This window comes from Vanacampus margaritifer, chromosome 9 (genome assembly GCF_051991255.1).
Source record: "Vanacampus margaritifer isolate UIUO_Vmar chromosome 9, RoL_Vmar_1.0, whole genome shotgun sequence".
Classification (NCBI taxonomy): domain Eukaryota; kingdom Metazoa; phylum Chordata; class Actinopteri; order Syngnathiformes; family Syngnathidae; genus Vanacampus; species Vanacampus margaritifer.
In genome coordinates this window covers 13465905-13487436 of record NC_135440.1, presented here as the reverse complement: position 1 = coordinate 13487436, position 21532 = coordinate 13465905, and the positions used below count along the sequence as shown (strand labels likewise).

Here is a 21532-nt window from a genome sequence, read left to right as displayed (position 1 = left end):
GCATGCGGAAACACACACAAATTACACAGGGGAAATGAAGACAGACCACCATCATCAGGGAGAAAAGCCACAGGGACTCTCAGTAAGAAAAACACACACTATGTTTCTGTTACAAGTATTTATTATTTATACTTATTTAAAATACTTACATCCCAAAATTCAAGTCGTCAGGAAGCGTTACTGGTTACATTTCACACACACACACACACACACACACAAAAAAAGTTAAAAAGTAAAAATAAAATAAACTAGAAATAGCACATACACGCTCACTCACTTACAGTATATTTGATTTCACATGTGAAAAAAAAGGTTCAAAATTACAACCATCACATTGGAACAATCCAATCATACTGACTAATTTTTCCATTGATTAAAAGTAAAAACAACAAGACACATACGAGCATAATCTCTTCAAATTGGTCTCGACTCCCTTCGGCAACATTTTTGGTAGCAACACTGACTTTGTTCCCCTCCATTAAAAATTGCTAGAAGTAAATAAATAAGAGCAATTTCTGCCATTTTAACGCAACATAAATCAGTGTAAACACTTGTGAATTCACCATTGATCATTTTACCTGCGCTTGTGCCTTCAGAATTATACATTCGTCCTAAAACACACGTTTATTTAAATATATTTAAACGTTAAACAATAGCTTGATTGTAAACTTTTTCACAAATAATACATTCTCTGAGCCGTTCCTATTTGAAAGTCAAAATATGAAAACAAACATGCCACGGGGGATGTTTGGAATTCCTTGGAGAAATACGACACCTATTTTCAAATTGTTTGCCTTGTTCACATCCCATTGGAACACCAACACAAAATGCTAATAGTGACACAACACCCAGTGCACCCTGCCATATACAATAGTAATAACGGATTATTATTTTTTTAATGAACGTTCATCTGTACTCATTATTCTTTAGTACATTATTACGACTAAAACGGTAATATTAGTCCTATTGAAAGCTAAATGTACATTGAACAGCCTGACTTGTTTTGATTGTGACACGTTTACACACAGGGGGAGTGCCTAGTAACAGCGGGTAATGAAGCTCCAGCCACGCAACAACAACCTTTTTGTGTGCCATCACAGCCACAGTGCGCATATTTGTGCTCTAGTGTCTTCCTTGTGTGAATGTCTTGTGGTATTTGAGTCGAGCATGTGTGTGTGTGTGTGTGTGTGTCTTTATTCTCCAACTGTCCTGGCCTGAATCCCACCCAGACAGCGAGCCTCCAGTCTAGTACACGCTGTTGTCAATAAAGAACTTCTGTTGGCAGAATTCTGTTGGCTCGTGATGCCCATTCAATGACTATATTGTCTTTAAAAAATAAATAACATGCTACTGTACTTTCCCCTTTTTGACTTCAGAGCGTTTTGTCATTGTGGTTAGAGTGGGATGCAGGATAATCGCAGCCAGGATGCTGAGGATGTGCACGTGGAAGTACATGGACCTGGAACACAGCAAGAATCAATCTGGGTGTCACAATGGGAATAGTTGTTCCCAATATATATTTTCTACGGAAGAGGATTAGGGCCAGTCAAGAATAAAAAAAAAATAAAAAGGTTCGCAGAATGCTGACTCTACAGTATTCTCACAATTCTGACGAGAATTCTGAGAATAAAGTGAGATTTTTGACTTAAAAGTCAGAATTCTGAGATTTAAGTCAGAATTCTAAAGTCAGAATTCTAAAGTCAGAATTCCGGCTTTAAAGTCAGAATTGAATAAAGTGAGAATTCTGAGAATAAAGTCAGAATTCTGAGAATAAAGTCAGAATTCTCACTTTAAAGTCAGACTAGAATAAAATGAGAATTCTGAGAATAAAGTTAGAATTCTGATTTAAAAGTGAGAATTCTAAAATTAAAGTGAGAATTCTAAAATTAAAGTGAGAATTCTGATTTTAAAGTCAGAATTCCGGCTCTAAAGTCAGAATAGAATTAAGTGAGAAGTCTGAGAAAAAAAGTCAGAATTCTCACTTTAAAATGCGAATTCTGAGAATAAAGTCAAAGTCCTGCCAAACATTTTTTTCTCTTCACTGAATCCTCTTCCGTATTTTCCCCTCGCCCTTCATTATGTTTTTGTATTTTTATTGTAAGAAACTCGCGGCGCTAAAAGACGACCCGCCAGGCTTCCTATTCTGTCTCCCCCTGCTGGTCATTGATGTTTTCATGTTTTTGGGACGGGTAGTAATGTCCATCCATCCATCCATCTTTTAAAAAAAATACTTTTTAACTCATTCACTGCCATAAATTTATTTAAAAAAAAAAGATTGTTAAAAATTAGGGGCAAGAGGCGGTATTTTTTTAATTATAATTAATCGCATGACTTCGATAGTTAACTCACGATTAATCACACATTTCATATCTGTTCTAAATGTACAATAAAAAAATGATGAGTTTTCATATTCTTGTTAACAAAAGTGGAAAAAAATGTTAAACCAATAGAAATAGTTGAAATTAATTTTTGACGTTTATAGCCGTCATAGGCAGTAAATGAGTTAATGTTGCTGCTCTGCTACAACGATTGCAAAACTTTGCTTTTCCCCATTATGAAGATCTTAGTATCATGTTATAAATACTAATGCAGGTACCTGTAGTAGGCCATGGTGTGTTCTACTGACAAGAGCAGAAAGGGCATGAAAGTGTAGGAAATGGCCATCTGAGTGCAAGCCCACGTCAAGATGTCATAACCCAGCTTTAAACCTCTGGAGCCCAGGAAGTGTTGAGGGAACGATTTTCGAACCTTGTGGACAAAGATAGATGAGTACAATTTTGTCATTTTTGTATGAATTGACAAAACTCACAGCTCGTGCTGCCATCGTGACCAGGATGGCGGTGATGAATGAGAAGTAGTATCCTGGGTAAAGGCCGTGCCACAAGGCAGATAAGATGAAGGTCAGGGCCATCCGGTGACGCGGCGCTCGGTCGTGACACACCCTGAACAGCGGCGGGAAAAGGCAGCAGGTTCAAAACTACACGTATTACGCCAAAGTAAATGCAAACTTTAAACCAGTCAACCAACATCGCAGTTCACATTTCACACCACTGCTATAGCGCATACCTTTAAAATATTTTGAAATTAAACATTATTATATTAAAAATAAATACATAGAATTGTGTTATAATTGTGACAAGAAAAAAAATCCCCGCTTACTGACATAGACTTTGTGTTTTGCGTCCAGCGGTGAACTCGTAACATCTATGCTATTTTCCGTTAGCATCATATGTTAGCATTAGTCGAGTGAACTTTTGTTGGGGGTGCCTGCAGGTATCAGCAAATCTATTTGAATGCTTTTCAGTGCTGTTTTTTATGCAACTTAAAATTAATTTAATGCCCATATTGTACTACGTATATACACACACACACACACACACACACACACTGTACATACATACATATATGCATATACTCTTCAAATATTAGGGCTGTCAATCGATTAAGATTTTTTAAATCATTAATAACTGCTTGATTTCCATAGCTAATTTGCGATTAATCACAAATTAATTGCACCTTATATCTGTTCTAAATGTACAGTAAAATATTTTTCAGGTTTTTCATATTCTTATTTAACAGACAACTGACAAATATGGTTACCAAATATAAATGTGGTTGTATCTTTGAGTTCATTGATACAGTAAGTTTATAGTAAATAATTTGTGATGTTAAAAAGTTATACTAAGCAATTGAATTTGAGCCATAGATTTGTGTTGATTTGTCTGCTACCAGACGACATTAGTGTTTCATGTTGTACATTAATGACAGAAACAGTACTTTTTTTCTGGTCAAATTCAGAGCAATTGTTATTTGGAACATGAAGCAACGCGTGAATTCCAGGCCATTTTCTTCACCGGTCACCAGAAATTTTTATCACATTTATTATTGCTAAATTGTGTTGTTGCATGAGCAATGTTTTTACATCAATTGAATTTAAAAAAATTAATGCCACTGGACATTGTATTTAGTGTATTTTAAAGGAATTTAAGGCCTTAATATCAGCAAGACCCATTTAAATAACTTTTAATGATTTTTTATAACCTGCGAAAACCCTGTACATGGTTTTAGTTAACATTTTGTTGGTTTGAAATATTCAATGTTTAATTTCTTTCTTTGTTTTATAGCAAATTTTAACTGGTGGTGACGAATAAACAGCTTGAAGCAAGCACACTTAATTGGAGAAGTGTGAGAATCTTCTTTTCTCTCAAAGCATGTGGCAGGGGTTGATAATAAAAAAAAGAAGAAAAAATCTGTTTGCACCGTCTGCGTCGCAGATTTTCACCGATCACAAGTAGTTGTGAAAGTATCCTACGTGATAAACAGGGATCGACTGCATTTACATTTTAAGCCAATTTTCAGTTTGTATGTTCCAGTTGTCGATGAAAGTCTTGAAGCTGGTCGCGGTCTGAAAAAAATGACAAATAAATTGATGATTTATTGAAATCTGTCCAACACGCATGAATTGCAGACTGAAAGACATGGAAGGTACCTCAACCCCCACGATGTCTACGTTACTCAGGAGGTTCCAGGAAGCTTTTCCATTCGCGTCAATCCCTGAGAAACCAAAACCGGCAGCGTTGTTGATGGACTCACCTGACATGACACAACAACAAAAAGATGATTTTTTTTTTTATATATGTCTTTGAACAACACCGGACATGAACTTCAAATTCAAACCAAAATGGCAGACTGTGTGTCTTTCTGGACATGGCTTCTTGAAATTACTCACGATTGACATGTCAACCAAAAGTCATAGGGCTAAGCCAAACTGTGTTCAAGGCTGAATAAAACTAAACTATGTTGCTCACCTAGTTTCCAAGCAAAGTAGAATTTGGGTCTTGCAGCTTGCATGGAAAAGACAGCGTAGGTGAGCCGGGTGAGGAAGGGGGCGTGGCTGACAAAGTGGGGGTGGAAGTTGTAATTTATTGGCAGCAGTGCCGTGATGATGAAGAAGAAGAGCATGCAGCCACAGCACACCAACAACTTTTGACACACAGTATTCTGTGGAGATGATAAATGCAACACACACATAAGGAATACAGGAGGGACTTACTGTTTTAACATATCCAAGAAATAAAAACAAAGACAGCAAATAATAGACCAAAATGACCGTCATTGGTTTTCAGCTTAGGGCTCAGGTAATAACCAATCACGGCTCAGCTTCAGAAAACAGGTGAGCCGGGATTGGTTGTTACCTGAGCGCTGAGCAACTGCGATGCCATTTTTTGTCTACAGCGAGTGGCAAAATGGCCGCCCCCATAAAATAAATAAATGGATAAAAGTGAAAATAAAAACAAATATAAAAATATATAATTCAAAAATTAAACACAAAACATAAATTTCAATGGAAATAAAAACAACAATAAAATAAAAATAAATAAATAAATAGATAAAAATGAGATGACTAAAATAAATATAATTTGATGTCAATGTTTATTTCATGCTGCAGACGCTGTCAGCATGAAATCCGTCATGAAATGTTATTCAAATGAGGGGGTCTTGCAAACTCAAGAAGACACGTCAAGAAGTCGTTTTGACAATGGACTAGATAGTCGTCCATTACTGGAGTTCTCCATGCAAGCCGACGAGACTCCCGACCCGCTCACTCTACCATCGAAAGGTAGTTTGCTATAGTGGAGCGGTGGCGTCACACCAAAGACACGCTTAGGACCGCCCCCTCATTTGAATAACATTTGATGACGCACTACATGCTAACCGGCAAAAAAATGTGATATATGAATCTTATTATTGATTGATTGATTGATTGCTTGATATGTTTTTTTTTTTACTTTTTGAATCTCTCTCGCTCTTTTTATTTTTGCATTTACTTTTACATATATATTTGTTGTTGTATTTATTTCTATTTCTATTTATTTGTTTTTATTTTCACTTATTTTATTATTTAGCTATTTATTTATTATCTTATTTTATTTATTCATTTTTTGTTTTGTTTTGGCCGTTTTGGTCCTCCATAGCATAGAACAGAATCGTATTTTAAAGAAAATGTTTGGGTTGACCTTAAATGGCAGTTTAGAAAACATTTGACTGAGAGGGTTAAACAAATCCACAAAATTCAAAACCCCATTTTCTCTGGCCTTGGTCAGTCATTTTCCTCCCCTGACAGTGCTCTTGTATCTCACTTATGAGAGTTTGCGATTTGTGATGAAGGAGCGCGAGAACGGAAGATGAAAGTAGAATCTTACTAGAGGTGACGGGTCTGGACATTTACGGTAGCCGTTGTTGCCGTTGCACGAGCCGGCGCATCGCCTGAGCCTGCCGCTGATGTGCGTGCCCTCAATAAATTCGATGTAGTCCTTGTAGCTATTGCACGGACCCACCAAAACGCTCAGGAAGTTGAGATTGTAACTCAGGTACTCGATGAGAGAAGGTCTCACACTGCGCACAGGATAGAAAAAAAAAAAATCAAAACACCATTTTCTCAGGCATGTCGTTAATTTAGTGGTGAAAATTGAATGTCTTATAGTGTGAATCCACAAATGACAACATTCATTATCAAACATGATTTCTTTTGATTGAACGCTGTGATGAACTGTAGAGGACATGATCCACAACAGAAAATCTTTTAAATAGATATGATCCTCAAACTCATAGTACACATGACTGTAATAATGTCAGCAGCATGACAATAATCAAAAATGAATGCTCTGAATGCATGCATGGAACATGTTTTGAATCATGTTTTGTCATGTCATCTTTCCCATGCCAAATGATGCAATGTTTCTCAGTGGGCAACATGCTATATTTACATGAACAAACTATTCACCGTGGCTGCATGTCCTTGTTCTTGTGCTTCTTAGCTAAAGGGAAAGAGAAAGTCATTTATTCTAATAACTTCAGAAATGAGTTGAAAATCATCTTCTGCCTCGGTTTAGTTCAATGTTGTTTAAATTCAAGGGAGTCGCGGGTCTGCGATACCCGATGTTGGGACACAATTGGAAAAGGCTGGGAATGTTGCAGATGGCAAAATGTATATCTTGGTGCTCTTAAAGCTGCAAAAGGTGGGATTGAATCATTATCAGAGAAACTATAATCCATTTCCTGATATGATAGTCAGTTGGTATCGAACCATCGAATGTACTAAAATGTGGTCCAAGCGGGATTTGGAACCCAGGTTCTCCGTGGTGGGAGGCAATTGCTTTAACCACTGACCTAACTTGACTTGTTCAAATTCATAGCTAATGGCGTATTTATTTTTTAAAAAGTGTTATCTGACACTGAAAGCTAACATTAATTTAATCATTGCAGTGAAATTATAATCAATTTCCTGATATGATAGTCAGTTGGTATCGAACCATCGAATGCACTAAATGTTAATCATTTCAGTGAACTTATAATCCACTTCTCGTTATGATAGTCAGTTGGTATTCATGTATATCACTTATAACGGCCATGGATATATTTGCAATGTACAGTCGGGGGTGGGATTTAAACCTACAACCTTCTGGTTACTGGGCAATGCACTTTACTAACTGCGCCACTGAGTAGTATAAGACACTTGGCAATTATGATCATTTGTTTGTATGGAAGTGGGCGTGGAAAGTGGGACTTAGAAAAAGTTCAATGTCAGTCAAATGAATGGGGGAAAGTTGATATTTAACGTTAAACTGTGCAAATACGGTAAGCATTGTAGAATCAGACGATATATATCCTGGGAGGTGTGAATTTTTGAAGAAAGTGTAAATCTGAAGTTTTATGTGGGAGTTGTTTTACGGCAAAAAAAAGTGTAGAGAAGAAAAATCACAATAACATATGTGGGAATGCTCCAGCAGTCCCACAATAACAGTTTTATATGTACCAATGGATGAAATAGTGAAGCTAATGAGACTAAAATTTTCAGGAGCGGCCCAAACTGGTTAGGAAAGTGAGTTCTCATTCAATGCTGATTGGAGAGCTCGGTCTCATCACCCCCAAGGTCGTCGGGCCGGGGTGACCGCTGAGGCTCCAGACTCTTGGAAACCTGCCGTTCACACATTTTTTTTACCCTAAGCTTCACTATTTCATCCATTGGTACATAATTGTAAATACGGTTAAATATTGTTGTAAAGCTACCTCTTGAGGAGGTTCTGAAGCTTTTTGTCGAACCCATTTACCTCTTTACCAACCAGTTTATATGTTAACAGGCTTACTGTCACACTGCCAGTGAAAAGAACGCAACACAACTCTTCCCCACCAACATTAGAGTGCCACTGTTGATTGAACTATTTGTATGCAGTAACCCTATGCAAACTTACGTTATTGCCAGTTGCGTTTGTTCTGAGGTCAGTTCTTCATCTTTTTTACACATACCTAAAATGACAAGTACAGTATATGTTTTATTATACCGGCACATCATTTAAAAACTTTACACATTTGATCATCCCTCAATCAGCCAGCACATTTAATTCCACTACTAAACATGTTGTGGGTGTTTTCTTACCGTCATGGAGCTGGAATGCAAGTGAGGTAATCTTCTGGGTTACTATCATCAGTGGCCTGCACAGAAAATTAACAACATTAATGTAAACAGAGAAGACAAGGTTAACACCACAATATATTTGTCCACAAACTCTTGTACCCTTCATCAAGACATAAATGGCATAAATGTGAGGTGGACAGAGGTCAGCTGTATGTATGTGCGCTTGTGTATGTATGTACTGTATGCGTAAATGAGGCTGAGGGGAAGTCAACCTTAAACATTTCTTGACAATAATAAGTTATATGTGAAAACTATTCTAAAGATGACATTCTGATTAATATTACATTTGTGGAATATGAGTTATGCAGCAATATACAGCCGTTTTTATAAATCTCAGGGGGGCGGCCATTTTGCCACTTGCTGTCAACTGAAGATGACATCACAGTTGCTCAGGGCTCTGGCTATAACCAATCACAGCCCACCTGTTTTCTGAAGCTGAGCTGTGATTGGTTGTTGCATGAGACCTGAGCAACATTGATGTCATTTTCACTCGACAGCAAGTGGCAAAATGGCCGCCTTCTGGTAGTGATAAAAACTGCTATATTTTGCTGCTTAACTCATATTCCACAAATGCAATATTAACCAGAATACCATATTTAGACTAGCGGGGCTACATAGAACATATTATTGTCAAAAATGGACTTCCCTTTTAAACTGCCTCAATGCTGAGCGCAGTTCTGGTTGCTCATCCCCAAAGTCATGTGGAGTGATGGGAGGCGGCCAACAAACTCATCACCATGAGGACTTGGCTGACTAGCATCTCCAGCATGCTTCTGAATAAGAGTAGAAGTCCCATGACTTTGACTTAATGAGACTTGGCAAGTCTTGCCTGTTTACATATGACACTTACACTTAACAAGACAATGTGTCATTTGCTTTGTTTGTTTTTTAAACACACGTGGATCTTTTACATATAGTCACGTCATATCCTGTCAAAGCAGAGTTTGACATACATGCATGTGATTAACTACTTTCAAACGTGACCTAACATACGGTCCCTCCACATCAGTATGCAAGAATTCATTCTCCACTCCGAGAAACAAGTTTTCAGACCATAGGTATGACTTTGTGGAGTCCGTCCGTCCGTCTTCTTCCGCTTATCCGGGGTCGGGTCGCGGGGGCAGCAGCTTTAGCAGGGAAGCCCAGACTTCCCTCTCCCCAGCCACTTCAGCCAGCTCATCCGACGGGACCCCAAGGCGTTCCCAGGACAGCCGAGAGACATAGTCTCTCCAGCGTGTCCTGGGTCGTCCCCGGGGCCTCCTGCCGGTAGGACATGCCCGGAACACCTCCCCAGGGAGGCGTCCAGGAGGCATCCGAACCAGATGCCCGAGCCACCTCAACTGGTTCCTCTCAACGTGGAGGAGCAGCGACTCGACGCTGAGTCCCTCTCGGATGACCGAGCTTCTCACCCTATCTCTAAGGGAGAGCCCGGCTACCCTGCGGAGGAAACTCATTTCGGCCGCTTGTATCCGGGATCTTGTTCTTTCGGTCACGACCCACAGCTCGTGACCATAGGTGAGGGTAGGAACGTAGATCGACCGGTAAATCGAGAGCTTCGCCTTTCGGCTCAGCTCCTTCTTCACCACAACGGACCGATACAGCGTCCGCATCACTGCAGACGCTGCACCGATCCGCCTGTCGATCTCCCGCTCTAACCTACCCTCACTCGTGAACAAGACCCCAAGATACTTGAACTCCTCCACTTGGGGCAGGACCTCCTCCCCGACCCGGAGAGGGCACTCCACCCTTTTCCGACTGAGGACCATGGTCTCGGATTTGGAGGTGCTGATCCTCATCCCAACCGCTTCACACTCGGCGCTTCACACTCGGCTGCGAACCGCTCCAGCGAGAGCTGGAGGTCACGGCTTGAAGAAGCCAACAGCACCACATCATCTGCAAAAAGCAGAGATGCAATGCTGAGGCCACCAAACCGGACCCCCTCAACGCCTCGGCTACGCCTAGAAATTCTGTCCATAAAAGTTATGAACAGAATCGGTGACAAAGGGCAACCTTGGCGGAGTCCAACCCTCACCGGAAACAAATTCGACTTACTGCCGGCAATGCGGACCAGACTCTGACATCGGTCGTACAGGGACCGAATGGCCCGTATCAGGGGGCTCGGTAACCCATACTCTCGAAGCACCCCCCACAGAACTCCCCGAGGTACACGGTCAAACGCCTTCTCCAAGTCCACAAAGCACATGTGGACTGGTTGGGCGAATTCCCACGCACCCTCGAGGATCCTGCTGAGGGTGTAGAGCTGGTCCACTGTTCCACGGCCGGGACGAAAACCACACTGCTCCTCCTGGATCCGAGATTCGACCTCCCGACGGACCCTCCTCTCCAGCACCCCTGAATAGACCTTACCTGGGAGGCTGAGGAGTGTGATCCCTCTAAAGTTGGAACACACCCTCCGGTCCCCCTTCTTAAAAAGGGGAACCACCACCCCGGTCTGCCAATCCAGAGGCACCGTCCCCGATGTCCACGCGATGCTGCAGAGACGTGTCAACCACGACAGCCCCACAACATCCAGAGCCTTCAGGAACTCCGGGCGGATCTCATCCACCCCCGAGGCCCTGCCACCGAGAAGCTTTCCAACCACCTCGGCGACTTCGACCCCAGAGATAGGGGAGCCCACTTCAGAGTCCCCAGACCCTGCTTCCTCAAAGGAAGGCGTGTTGGTGGAATTGAGGAGGTCTTCGAAGTACTCTCCCCACCGGTTCACGACGTCCCGAGTCGAGGTCAACAGCACTCCGTCTCCACTATACACAGTGTTAACGGTGCACTGCTTTCCTCTCCTGAGACGCCGGATGGTGGACCAGAATTTCCTCGAAGCCGTCCGGAAGTCGTTTTCCATGGCCTCACCGAACTCCTCCCATGCCCGAGTTTTTGCCTCAGCGACCGCCAAAGCCGCATTCCGCTTGGCCAGCCGGTACCCGTCAGCAGCCTCCGGAGTCCCACAGGCCAAAAAGGCCCGATAGGACTCCTTCTTCAGCTTGACGGCATCCCTTACCGCTGGTGTCCACCAGCGGGTTCGAGGATTGCCGCCACGACAGGCACCAACCACCTTACGGCCACAGCTCCGATCGGCCGCCTCAACAATTGAAGCGCGGAACATGGTCCACTCGGACTCAATGTCCCCCGCCTCCCCCGGGACAATGGAGAAGCTCTGCCGGAGATGGGCGTTGAAACTCTTTCTGACAGGGGATTCTGCCAGACGTTCCCAGCAGACCCTCACAGTACGTTTGGGCCTGCCTGGTCGGACCGGCATCTTACCCCGCCATCGGAGCCAACACACCACCAGGTGGTGATCAGTTGACAGCTCCGCCCCTCTCCTAACCCGAGTGTCCAACACATACGGCCGCAAGTCCGATGACACGACTACAAAGTCGATCATCGAACTACGGCCTAGGGTGTCCTGGTGCCAGGTGCACATATGGACACTCTTGTGCTTGAACATGGTGTTCGTTATGGACAGTCCGTGGCGAGCACAGAAGTCCAGTAACAAAACACCACTCGGGTTTCGATCGGGGGGGCCATTCCTCCCAATCACGCCCCTCCAGGTCTCACTGTCATTACCCACGTGAGCGTTGAAGTCCCCCAGTAGAACGAGGGAGTCTCCAGGGGGTGCGCTCTCCAGCACACCCTCCAAGGACTCCAGAAAGGGTGGGTACTCTGAGCTGCTGTTCGGTGCATAAGCACAAACAACAGTCATGACCCGTCCCCCCACCCGAAGGCGGAGGGAGGCTACCCTCTCATTCACCGGGGTAAACCCCAACGTACAGGCGGCTAGCTGGGGGGCAATGAGTATGCCCACACCTGCTCTGCGCCTCTCACCGTGGGCAACTCCAGAGTGGAAGAGGGTCCAGCCCCTCTCGAGAGGATTGGTACCAGAACCCAAGCCGTGTGTGGAGGTGAGTCCGACTATATCTAGTCGGAACTTCTCAGCCTCGCACACCAGTTCGAGCTCCTTCCCTGTCAGAGAGGTGACATTCCATGTCCCCAGAACTAGCTTCAGTAGCCGGGGGTCAGACCGCCAAGGCCCCCGCCTTTGGCTGCCACCCAACTCACTGCGCACCCGACCCCTTTGGCCCCTTCCACCGGTGGTGAGCCCATGGGAAGGGGGACCCACGTTGCCTTTTCGGGCTGTGCCCGGCCGGTCCCCATGGGTATAGGCCCGGCCACCAGACGCTCGCCTTCGAGCCCCACCTCCAGAGGGGGGCCCCGGTGACCCGCGTCCGGGCAAGGGAAACGAAAATCCAATGTTTGTACTCATCATTGGGGTCGTTTGAGCCATGCTTTGTCTGGTCCCTCACCTAGGACCTGTTTGCCTTGGGTGGCCCTACCAGGGGCATGAAGCCCCGGACAACATAGCTCCCAGGCTCATTGGGACACGCAAAACCCCTCCACCACGATAAGGTGATGACTCACGGAGATGACTTTGTGGAGTGAAGAGGTTATCTCATCAAGCAAGCGTCATAGAGGGCGACTCAGATGGCAGTCACGGATTATATTTTTGATTCAAATCGAGAACAGAATGGCAAAATGATTGCAACTCAGAGATAAGAAACACATGCCCGTGAATATTCTTATTCATCCATGTCGTGTTCTCAGCATGTTGACACGATCGTAACAGGAGTGCTCTGGTTATCGAAGAAGATTGGACTTTCGGATAGCAAATAGTCCAATTGTAATTGATTCAATGCCCCGAGAAAATGGCTCAGTTTACTTTACAGGTCAATATGATATTTTTTTTGCCCAAAAATCACTTGCATCTGACCTTTTCATGCAATGTGAATTACAATATTTTTCACATCTGACCTGAGGTGCTCTCAGATGAGGATATACTTTATACATTGGGCAAAATGTCCGGCAGTATGAGTGTAGCCTAAGAAACACAACATCTGACATCTAACTTTATTCGTCACTAATACTATAAAACCCACAGAGCGGAAAGCTATGTATGTTAACGTCACTATAGCTGGTCAAACATTAACTCAGCTTCATGCAGACTCTGTTTATTTGTAAAGTAAAAGACAATAAGGACATTGGTTTGGGGTCATTGAGAAATAAAAATCATAAATAATGTGTACAGCTAACTAATATATAAATACTTGGGAAAACTTGGGACTTTCTTGAAATTTGAACGTTAAGACTAGAAACTTCCTACAACAAAATAAGGCACAACTGCCAATGGGATAAAAATACCTCCCATGTAACGTTGGTTTCTTAACCTAACAAAGTACCAGTTAACAGGCGGCACACACACACACACACACACACACACACTGCCTCTTGTTAATCAGCAGCACTGTATTTACTGAAGGCCGTGTCACAGGTGTGTAAGCATGCAGGGTACATTGCAGAAAAGTTAACTGATAATGTGTGAAGTGAAATTACTAATGGAAAAGACAGTGTTCTCACCCGGAGAAGTCAGTGGACAGTATTTCATATTTAAAGATCAAGACTCTGCTCACATGGCACACGGTCAGGTATCCCATCGCCATCGCCATGGAATACCTTAGGGAGAAAAAGAAAGATGTTCTTGTGACAGGTCCGAAATCTACCTTTTCTTACCAACTTTGATGATGAGGTAGTAAGACATTTGTTCTCATGAGAACTCCATGAGCCAATTAATTACAAGCTCAAATGTTTTCTACACCGAATGCACACAAATAGTTCCAGCTCAAATGAGCAAATGCTTCCAACAAAACCTCAAGATTACAAGGTCATTTAAATTCTAGCAAATATTGACCATGCGTACATGAAAAATGTGACGGCTCATTTTTTTGCTGAGTATGCAATGAATCCACAGTGTCCACTGGACCTGTGCAAATATATGCATAATTTGGTATCCCTTAACAAAAAGAAGCTTATTTAAATCTGCCTGAAGTATACTCAAAATTAGGACAGTATACTTCCAGTTTACTTTCCTTGTACTTTTTGGAAGTATACTCCACCAAGTAAATGTTAAGTGTACTTATAAGTATACTAAAACATATATTAAAAGTTTACATTGCTAAGGAACCAAAATTATAGGTTGCATTCATTTATAAAGCCGCTACCTTTAGTACCAAATTTCGCTGGTTCGGTCCCTGTCAATTCATCACTGGGCTTTTTGCTGTCAACTAAACTGTGGACATAAGCGTACCACAAAGTATACTTAATAGTGTACGTAAATATACTAGGAAGTATGCTTATTAATATACTTTATAATTAGTGCTGTCAAAGTTAAAGCATTAACTGATTAATTAATCACAAAAAAATATCGCATTAATCATGAATTAACGCAGATTAATCGCACTATTCATTTTGACCATAGATGATCCTTTAGCATGAGAGCAAATGGCTACGTTTAAGATAGCACAGGTTGTTTGAGCAATAAACATCATTACATGCATTAAAGTAAAGCATTTAATAAATGTTTGTGTATGACATTTAGAATATTTGTTCATGTGAAAATACTGAGGTCATTTTTTTTACCCCTTTTAAATAATGCAAGTAATTCATTGATTAGAAAAAGAGGAGGATGAGTGTGTGCAGTGGCGTGCTCAAAACATTAAATGTCAAAATAATTAACACATACCTGGTGCTCTTCAAATTAAGGTGGAATTTTTGGGGGATAAAAAAAGCCTTTTTTTATTAAGTAATTAATGGAGATTAATCAAAATTCTAAGATGTGATTAATCTGATGAAAAATGTTAATTGTTTGACAGCTCTATTTATAAAATACCTAAGTACACTTTTAAGTGTACTAAAATGTTCCAATTTAGTCCCAATGAGTTTACTTAAAGTGTACTACTAGTACAAGAATAAGTACACTTGAAAAATAAATTTAGGTATACTTAAGTATACGTTATATTATGTACTTAAGGTATACTACTTTTTGGTAAGAGATGTGTAAACTGAGACACAGTTTACACAGCTGTGCAGTACCTACTGAACAGTACAGAACAATCTCAAATCAGACGGCAATTTTCTCCTCCTCCAATCGCAAAAATATCACAAAAAAACTGGACCTGACTTGTTTGGTCTCATTCCTGAAATATTAATATGTGTGAAAGGCCAAACACAAATTGTAAAAGAAGTTGCAAAGAGTTAAATAGGCCCTTGAAACTTATAGACACACATTACACACGCACAGTTCCACTGTTATTTTGATTCAACAGAATTGCCCGTCAGGCTGACTTTTCCAAACATTCAATCAGCAGTTTCGTCACTCAGCCTGCATTTCAACAGGGCGGCTATACAGAGCACTGGAATGTGTTTCGAGTCAATTAACTACTTAGTCACTATCATGACATGATGTATGATTTGCTGCGGTTGCATCATTGCTCTCCCGCCTGTCAGTCTGTTGCCCGGCAGACTGGTCAGTCTGGTCGAGAGACAAAAGAGCCCATTCTATCCAAAAACGATCTAGACGACAAACCTGCATTCCTTTCAACCTGCAGAGCTGTGATTTTTCTTTCATGCACAAACCGTATTCAGTTGTGTATACAGGTTCCTTCACAGGCCAAAATATTGAACCTACATAACCTGATGTAAAATTGCTTAACAGGCGGACTCTGGTCTGCATCTCAAATCAGACCCCTTCCTATACGGACCCTTATATTACATTGATCGAAAGAAATTTGTTATTTATATGGTTTTGGAGGATTTACACAAGTCATATTCTAATCCTAGCTTTTCTAGTTACTACAGTATAAAAAATACAATATGCACACAGGAAACACACAAACATGTAACTCCACCCCCTCATGACATGATTCAGCCAATCCAGTCATTTATTCCGAGTAGCTTTGCAAGTGGAGCTGTGTGTGTGTGTGCGCGCGCGAGAAAGACTTCTCTTCTCACCGTGGCGCTTACCTATGAAACAGATTCTAGGGTAGGTAAATGTAGTGCTTCAAAACAATAAAACAGTTAAGTGGTGACTAAAGCCATTTTGTTATAAATCCGAATTCCGATTTTTCACTTCCAAAATATTTTTACAAATGTTATCAAGAAGGAATGTAAAATACATATATCGTGAATTAATATTCTGTGTTTTAATTTATTTTTCAATTTTCAGGCATTTGAACATCCGTCAATTTTATTAAAGGAACACACAAATCAAAGTTCATTTTCCATCATCCTATTAGGCAGTGTGTAATAAGATGGAAAAGGCAAATATTAACGGCTGGTTGCCTCGCAGGGAAAAAAATTATAATTTATTGTCAGCTAAAGTCTCATTTAGGTATGGGCCAATAATCTATAATAACCGGCTGTCTTTTTTTTTTTTGTGTGTGGTTACATCTAAGCAGCAGGACTTGCAGAGTTGCGTAAACAAGTCTCTTTGAAATGAATTTCCTCCAATTACACAATTCAAAGAGAGGATAAGGAAGAGGTGTGTTATGCGTGGAGGAGGAGCCTCCTCCGCGAAAAAGATGTTTCTGCTGTTAAAGTGAACTATTCTTATGAATAAATACATTTAAAAAAGAAACCAACAGGACAACACAAGTAGCCGGTCTGTTCTAAAAATAGCTGACCAGTGATTACAATAGAAAAAGAATATTATAACATTTTTTTTTATTTTTTTTTTAAATTTAACATGATACTTTATGAGAGTTAATGTATCTATAAGGCAGGTTTATTCTTTATTTTGATGAGTATTTTTTTCATGTATGCTCTTGTACTTAAAACGTTAAAAAGAATGCATAAGAATTAAATGTTCAAAGGAAATAAAATATAATGATAATTTAATAATCATAGAACCATCAACACACATTTGTGAGAGGATACTCAAAAAAGGTTTTGGGGGTTCGCAAAAAAAAAAAAAGGCTGGGTCCACTGGCCTAATGTACAAAAACTATGATGAATTGTTACCAAAATCTATGTGCACGTGGATATAAATATCCTAATCATAATCTGAAAATATTAGAACGGAAATCAGAATATTTTAGATTATATTAACTCTAGTTTCTAATTATTCAGTCCACCTGTTTAGCTACTCCACATAAGATTTCCAAAACATAAACAAAACATATTTTTGATATTGATTTTGTACTGAACTAATAATAAGAATCTCCAAAGACCTAAAATGCACCAAATGTGTGACATGACCAAAGTGTGTCATTGAAATGAAAGTAACTCACAAAGAGATTTACCTGTGTACATTGCTGATGTCAGCTTGGATGATAAGAAGGTAGTTTGCAAGCACCATTAGCAGGAGGTGAATGGAGTACCTGCAGAGAGGGACACATGTAATACGAGCTACAGTTTATTAACACCTGTGCTGCTTCCTTATTCACTTAAAGGACCATCAGAAAGCATCAATTCCCCCTGATACCCTAATATTTATCTCCTGCTAGACTCTAAGAACTTTAATGCCAACTGCACTGGACTAGTGTCTAAAAGTACTCTATTTATAGGTCAAGCGCTGTGGATAGTATAACACACTGTATGAACGTCTTTCCAGTTCAAGTGGGTGAGCATGGTGTGGAGGATCCTAATACCGTACCATCCAAAGCAGAAGATGATGAAGGTGACGCCAAGCAGAGTGGCCACCACGTGCCTCACCAGGATGTTGCTCTGTTGAGGGCTGAGGTAGAGACGAAACCAGAAGGCAGACAACAGAGCAAACAGCTGACACGCCAAAAAGTTCACCTGAGTGGCACATATATTTGTTTTTTTTAATGGTTTGGTTGAAGAATGTTCATATTGTGTGATTTCTTTATTATTGTTATCACTTCATATTAACTCATTCACTGCCATTGACGTCAAAATTTAATTTGAACTATTTTTATTAGTTTAACATTTGTTCCCACTTCTGTTAACAACAGTATGAAAACCTAGAATTGTTTTTATTGAATTAGAACAGATTTAAAATGTGTGAGTAATCGTGAGTTAACTGGTGAAGTCATGTGATTAATTACAATTAAAAATGGTAATTGCCTGAGACCCCTAATTTTTAATAATCTTTTCTTAAAAAATTTAAATTAAAATTAAAAATATATATATATATATATATATATATATATATATATATATATATATATATACTTTTTTTTTAAAGATTAAAAATTAGGGGCAGCAGGCGATTACCAATTGTAATTGCAAATATTGGCATGACATCACTAGTTAACTCACGATTAATAAACAAAATTATATCTGTTCTAAATGTACAAAAAAAATTCTAGGCTTTCATACTCTTATACATTCAAAAAATGTTAAACTAATACAAATAGTTAAATTTATTTTTTGACGTCTATTGCTGCCAATGGCAGCGAATGAGTTAAGTACTGTATGTGGTCGGACGAATATGTGCAATATGAAAACGAAACGTATGATGTTCCACAAGGTTCAATTTGGGGCCTTTGCGGTTACCAGTAAACCTTATAACTATGTCTTGAATTTGAAAACAATCATATTTATTTTTCAATAAAGAAGTGTTCAATTAATATGCACAGGAAACTGGTAGGGTTCTGTGACCCTATTTAAAATCTTCAACAAACCCAACATGTATCTTTTCTGAATGCCGGTGTAAGTCTGTAGCATGGGCTGCGTATACGCTCACTCTTTGTACTACTTACTAACAAAGGGATAATTTGCCATTTAATTTTGCCATTTGAAAACCACATAAAGTGAGCTGCAGTGGGTTTGGTGCACCAAAACCAAGCATTTCTAAACGCCGGCTTATTCAAATTAATTTACACATGAATTTATTCATTTATAGTTTACTTACCCAGGCATCATTTATTAATATATTGGCAATTTGGGGAAACATGGTGACTGAACAGGGACCATCTCCTTTACTTCTATGGTTTGTTTAATTGTTGTGCTATTCAAAATGACTTGTAGTTTCATTTGTATCGTATTAAAATGCGTTACGCCTTATCCTTCGTGTTTTCTAGAAAGAACACGCCTTATAAATTATGCCACTTTAGAAGGTGCAATAATAAACCGGAGCCTCCACCTGTTGTCATTCTTTCATCAGAAATGACTTCCTGTGACTTCGACTAAATCAGATTTGTTTCTAATTACACGGGTGCAGATTTCACACCGAGTACGTCAATTTGTAAGCAAGCTAAGACAAGACCTTATAAATTCATATTTTTGTGACATATTTGTTTGCTGGTGCGAGATTATTTACAGTAAATCACGGCAACGCGTCTTTCTAAACAAACAAACGTGTGGTGAGATACAAACCAATATGACTGGATAAAGTACTGTATTAGTTCGTGTTCTTACCACTGTAAGAGGAAATCCAAAATATTCACTGACAGGCAGCAGCCACTGAGAACCAGTGGTTTGAAACACATTGTCCACCAGCTCGCCCATCATAAACAACTTGAGTCTACACTACTATACCCGTCCTTTTTGCCCTTTTTAAACGAGGCAGGAACTACCTTGGTTAACTAAAATGCATCGCTCCTTCGGTAATAGATCCCGTGACAAGTCAAACCAGTTCACAGCCCGGTATCCTCCTGCTCCTTCCTTCTTCACCGCCTTTCACTCATTCACTCCTCAACTACAACTGGCATGTTGCTGGAGTCTGACAGCGGCAGAGTGAAGATGAGCACTACTTCCGCCTGAATCTTTAAAAATAAAAGTCTGCTGTTTCAAATTGTAAGTGTATTCGACTGTTGCTTGTCAATTTCCTGTTTTTAAAATGTTTAATATTCTTTACCTTGACGAACATAATATATCAAGTGCTATCAATAAAATCACCAGATGGAATAAACTAATATCTATATCTCTCAGAAAAACTCTACATACTGTATCCTCGAGTAAGCTATATGGTACAATTTGTACAAATTAAACTTTTATTTAATTTAATTTAATTTTTGTATTATTGTATTTTTATTTTATTACCTTTTAACAAGACCCATTATCTTGCGTACCCCCAGGGGTAAACGTACACCAATTTGAGAAAAACTGCTCTACATATTCACTTTTTTTGTTTGTTATAGTAGTAGTAGAAGTCCAGAAAACGACCTGTTTTACATGAAAGAAAAATCCGTCATTTGAAGTTGCTCACAATAAAAAATATAAATATATCAAGTGCCGTCAATAAAATCACCTGATTGAATCAACCAATATCTATATTTCTCAGAAAAACTCTACATACTGTATCCTCTAGTAAGCTATATGGTACAATTTGTACAAAGTAAACTTTTATTTTATTTTGTATGATTTTATTTTATTTTATTATCTTTTAACAAGACCCATTATCTTGCATATTCCCAGGGGTAAACGTCCACCCATTTGAGAAAAACTGCTCTACATATTCACTTTTTTTATTATTATTCTTCTTATTATTATTATTAGTAGTAGTAGTAGAGAAAATAATGAATTAATGTAATGTAAAATGTATTTATCATTCATGAGACAAAAATGCAGTATAAATAATGTTATAAAAACAATAATTGACAAACAATGAACCATTTTTTTTTTTTTAAACATCACTATTATATCTCAATATTGTTTTAAGCCAAATCTTAAAGTCTTTGTTCCCATTCTTGAGAGTAGTTTGTCGTTATTAACACGAGCAGCCTGGAGGAATGTCAAATGTAATTTTTTTGAGAAAAATGCACAGTATAAATAATGCTTTAAAACAATATTTTGTGAACAATAAACATAAATAGTGAAAGCAGTCACTATTAGACCTCAATATTGTTTTAAGACGAATCTCAATTTGTCCTCATTCTTGTCTTACTTACTTTAAAATCAACTACCAACCTAGCTACTAAAATACTATGAAACCATACCTCTGTATTAGAACGGTATTGCAGAACATTCTTGTCAAATGCTGTGCACAGTATTATCGAACAATACATATGCAATGGGTCGCATTGATGGATGCTTTACTTTTAAAACTTATTTTATTTCGCCCAGACACGAGTTAATTGGAGATGGTGCTGGTTGGTGAACGCCGGGTGCCCAGGCCGGCACCCATGTGACCCATCATAGCTAAAAAAAAAAAAAAGAGGGTCAAGGTGGTCAGGTGCGTAAAGAGCTGAGGAGTGGCCAAAGGTAATAATAATAATAATGCATTATATTTGGAGGTGCCTTTCTTGC

The 21532-nt window shown here is 39.8% G+C and overlaps 1 protein-coding gene across 3 annotated transcripts; it reads right to left on the bottom strand.

The window, feature by feature from the left end:
- Positions 1 to 103: 103 nt before the first annotated feature.
- mboat1 (membrane bound O-acyltransferase domain containing 1) lies at positions 104 to 19993 on the bottom strand. Of its 3 annotated transcripts, none has more exons than XM_077575740.1 (13): positions 19861 to 19993; positions 17973 to 18118; positions 17620 to 17697; positions 13901 to 13996; positions 8438 to 8493; positions 8253 to 8307; positions 6204 to 6396; positions 4809 to 5001; positions 4490 to 4593; positions 4341 to 4405; positions 2810 to 2942; positions 2597 to 2748; positions 104 to 1459 (listed from the first exon to the last, which is right to left on the bottom strand). In XM_077575740.1, exons 3-13 carry the CDS (start codon positions 17673 to 17675, stop codon positions 1348 to 1350), a joined length of 1215 nt encoding a protein of 404 aa, XP_077431866.1. In that variant the 5' UTR covers positions 17676 to 17697; positions 17973 to 18118; positions 19861 to 19993; the 3' UTR covers positions 104 to 1347. The 3 variants fall into 3 exon arrangements, with proteins under 3 accessions (XP_077431866.1, XP_077431865.1, XP_077431867.1); XM_077575739.1 differs by having other exon boundaries at positions 19703 to 19989; XM_077575741.1 differs by having other exon boundaries at positions 17973 to 18053; positions 19861 to 19968.
- Between the last annotated feature and the right edge of the window lie 1539 nt (positions 19994 to 21532).

Excerpts from the sequence above, each read along its gene's own strand:
- mboat1 (XM_077575739.1), bottom strand. The coding sequence starts at position 19,795 with ATGATGGGCGAGCTGGTGGACAATGTGTTTCAAACCACTGGTTCTCAG. Across the intron at positions 8,308-8,437 it reads TGCATTCCAGCTCCATGACG|GTATGTGTAAAAAAGATGAA; the intron begins GTAAGAAAACAC and ends TTGTCATTTTAG. Across the intron at positions 2,943-4,340 it reads ACTGAAAATTGGCTTAAAAT|GGTGTGTCACGACCGAGCGC; the intron begins GTAAATGCAGTC and ends GCCGCTGTTCAG.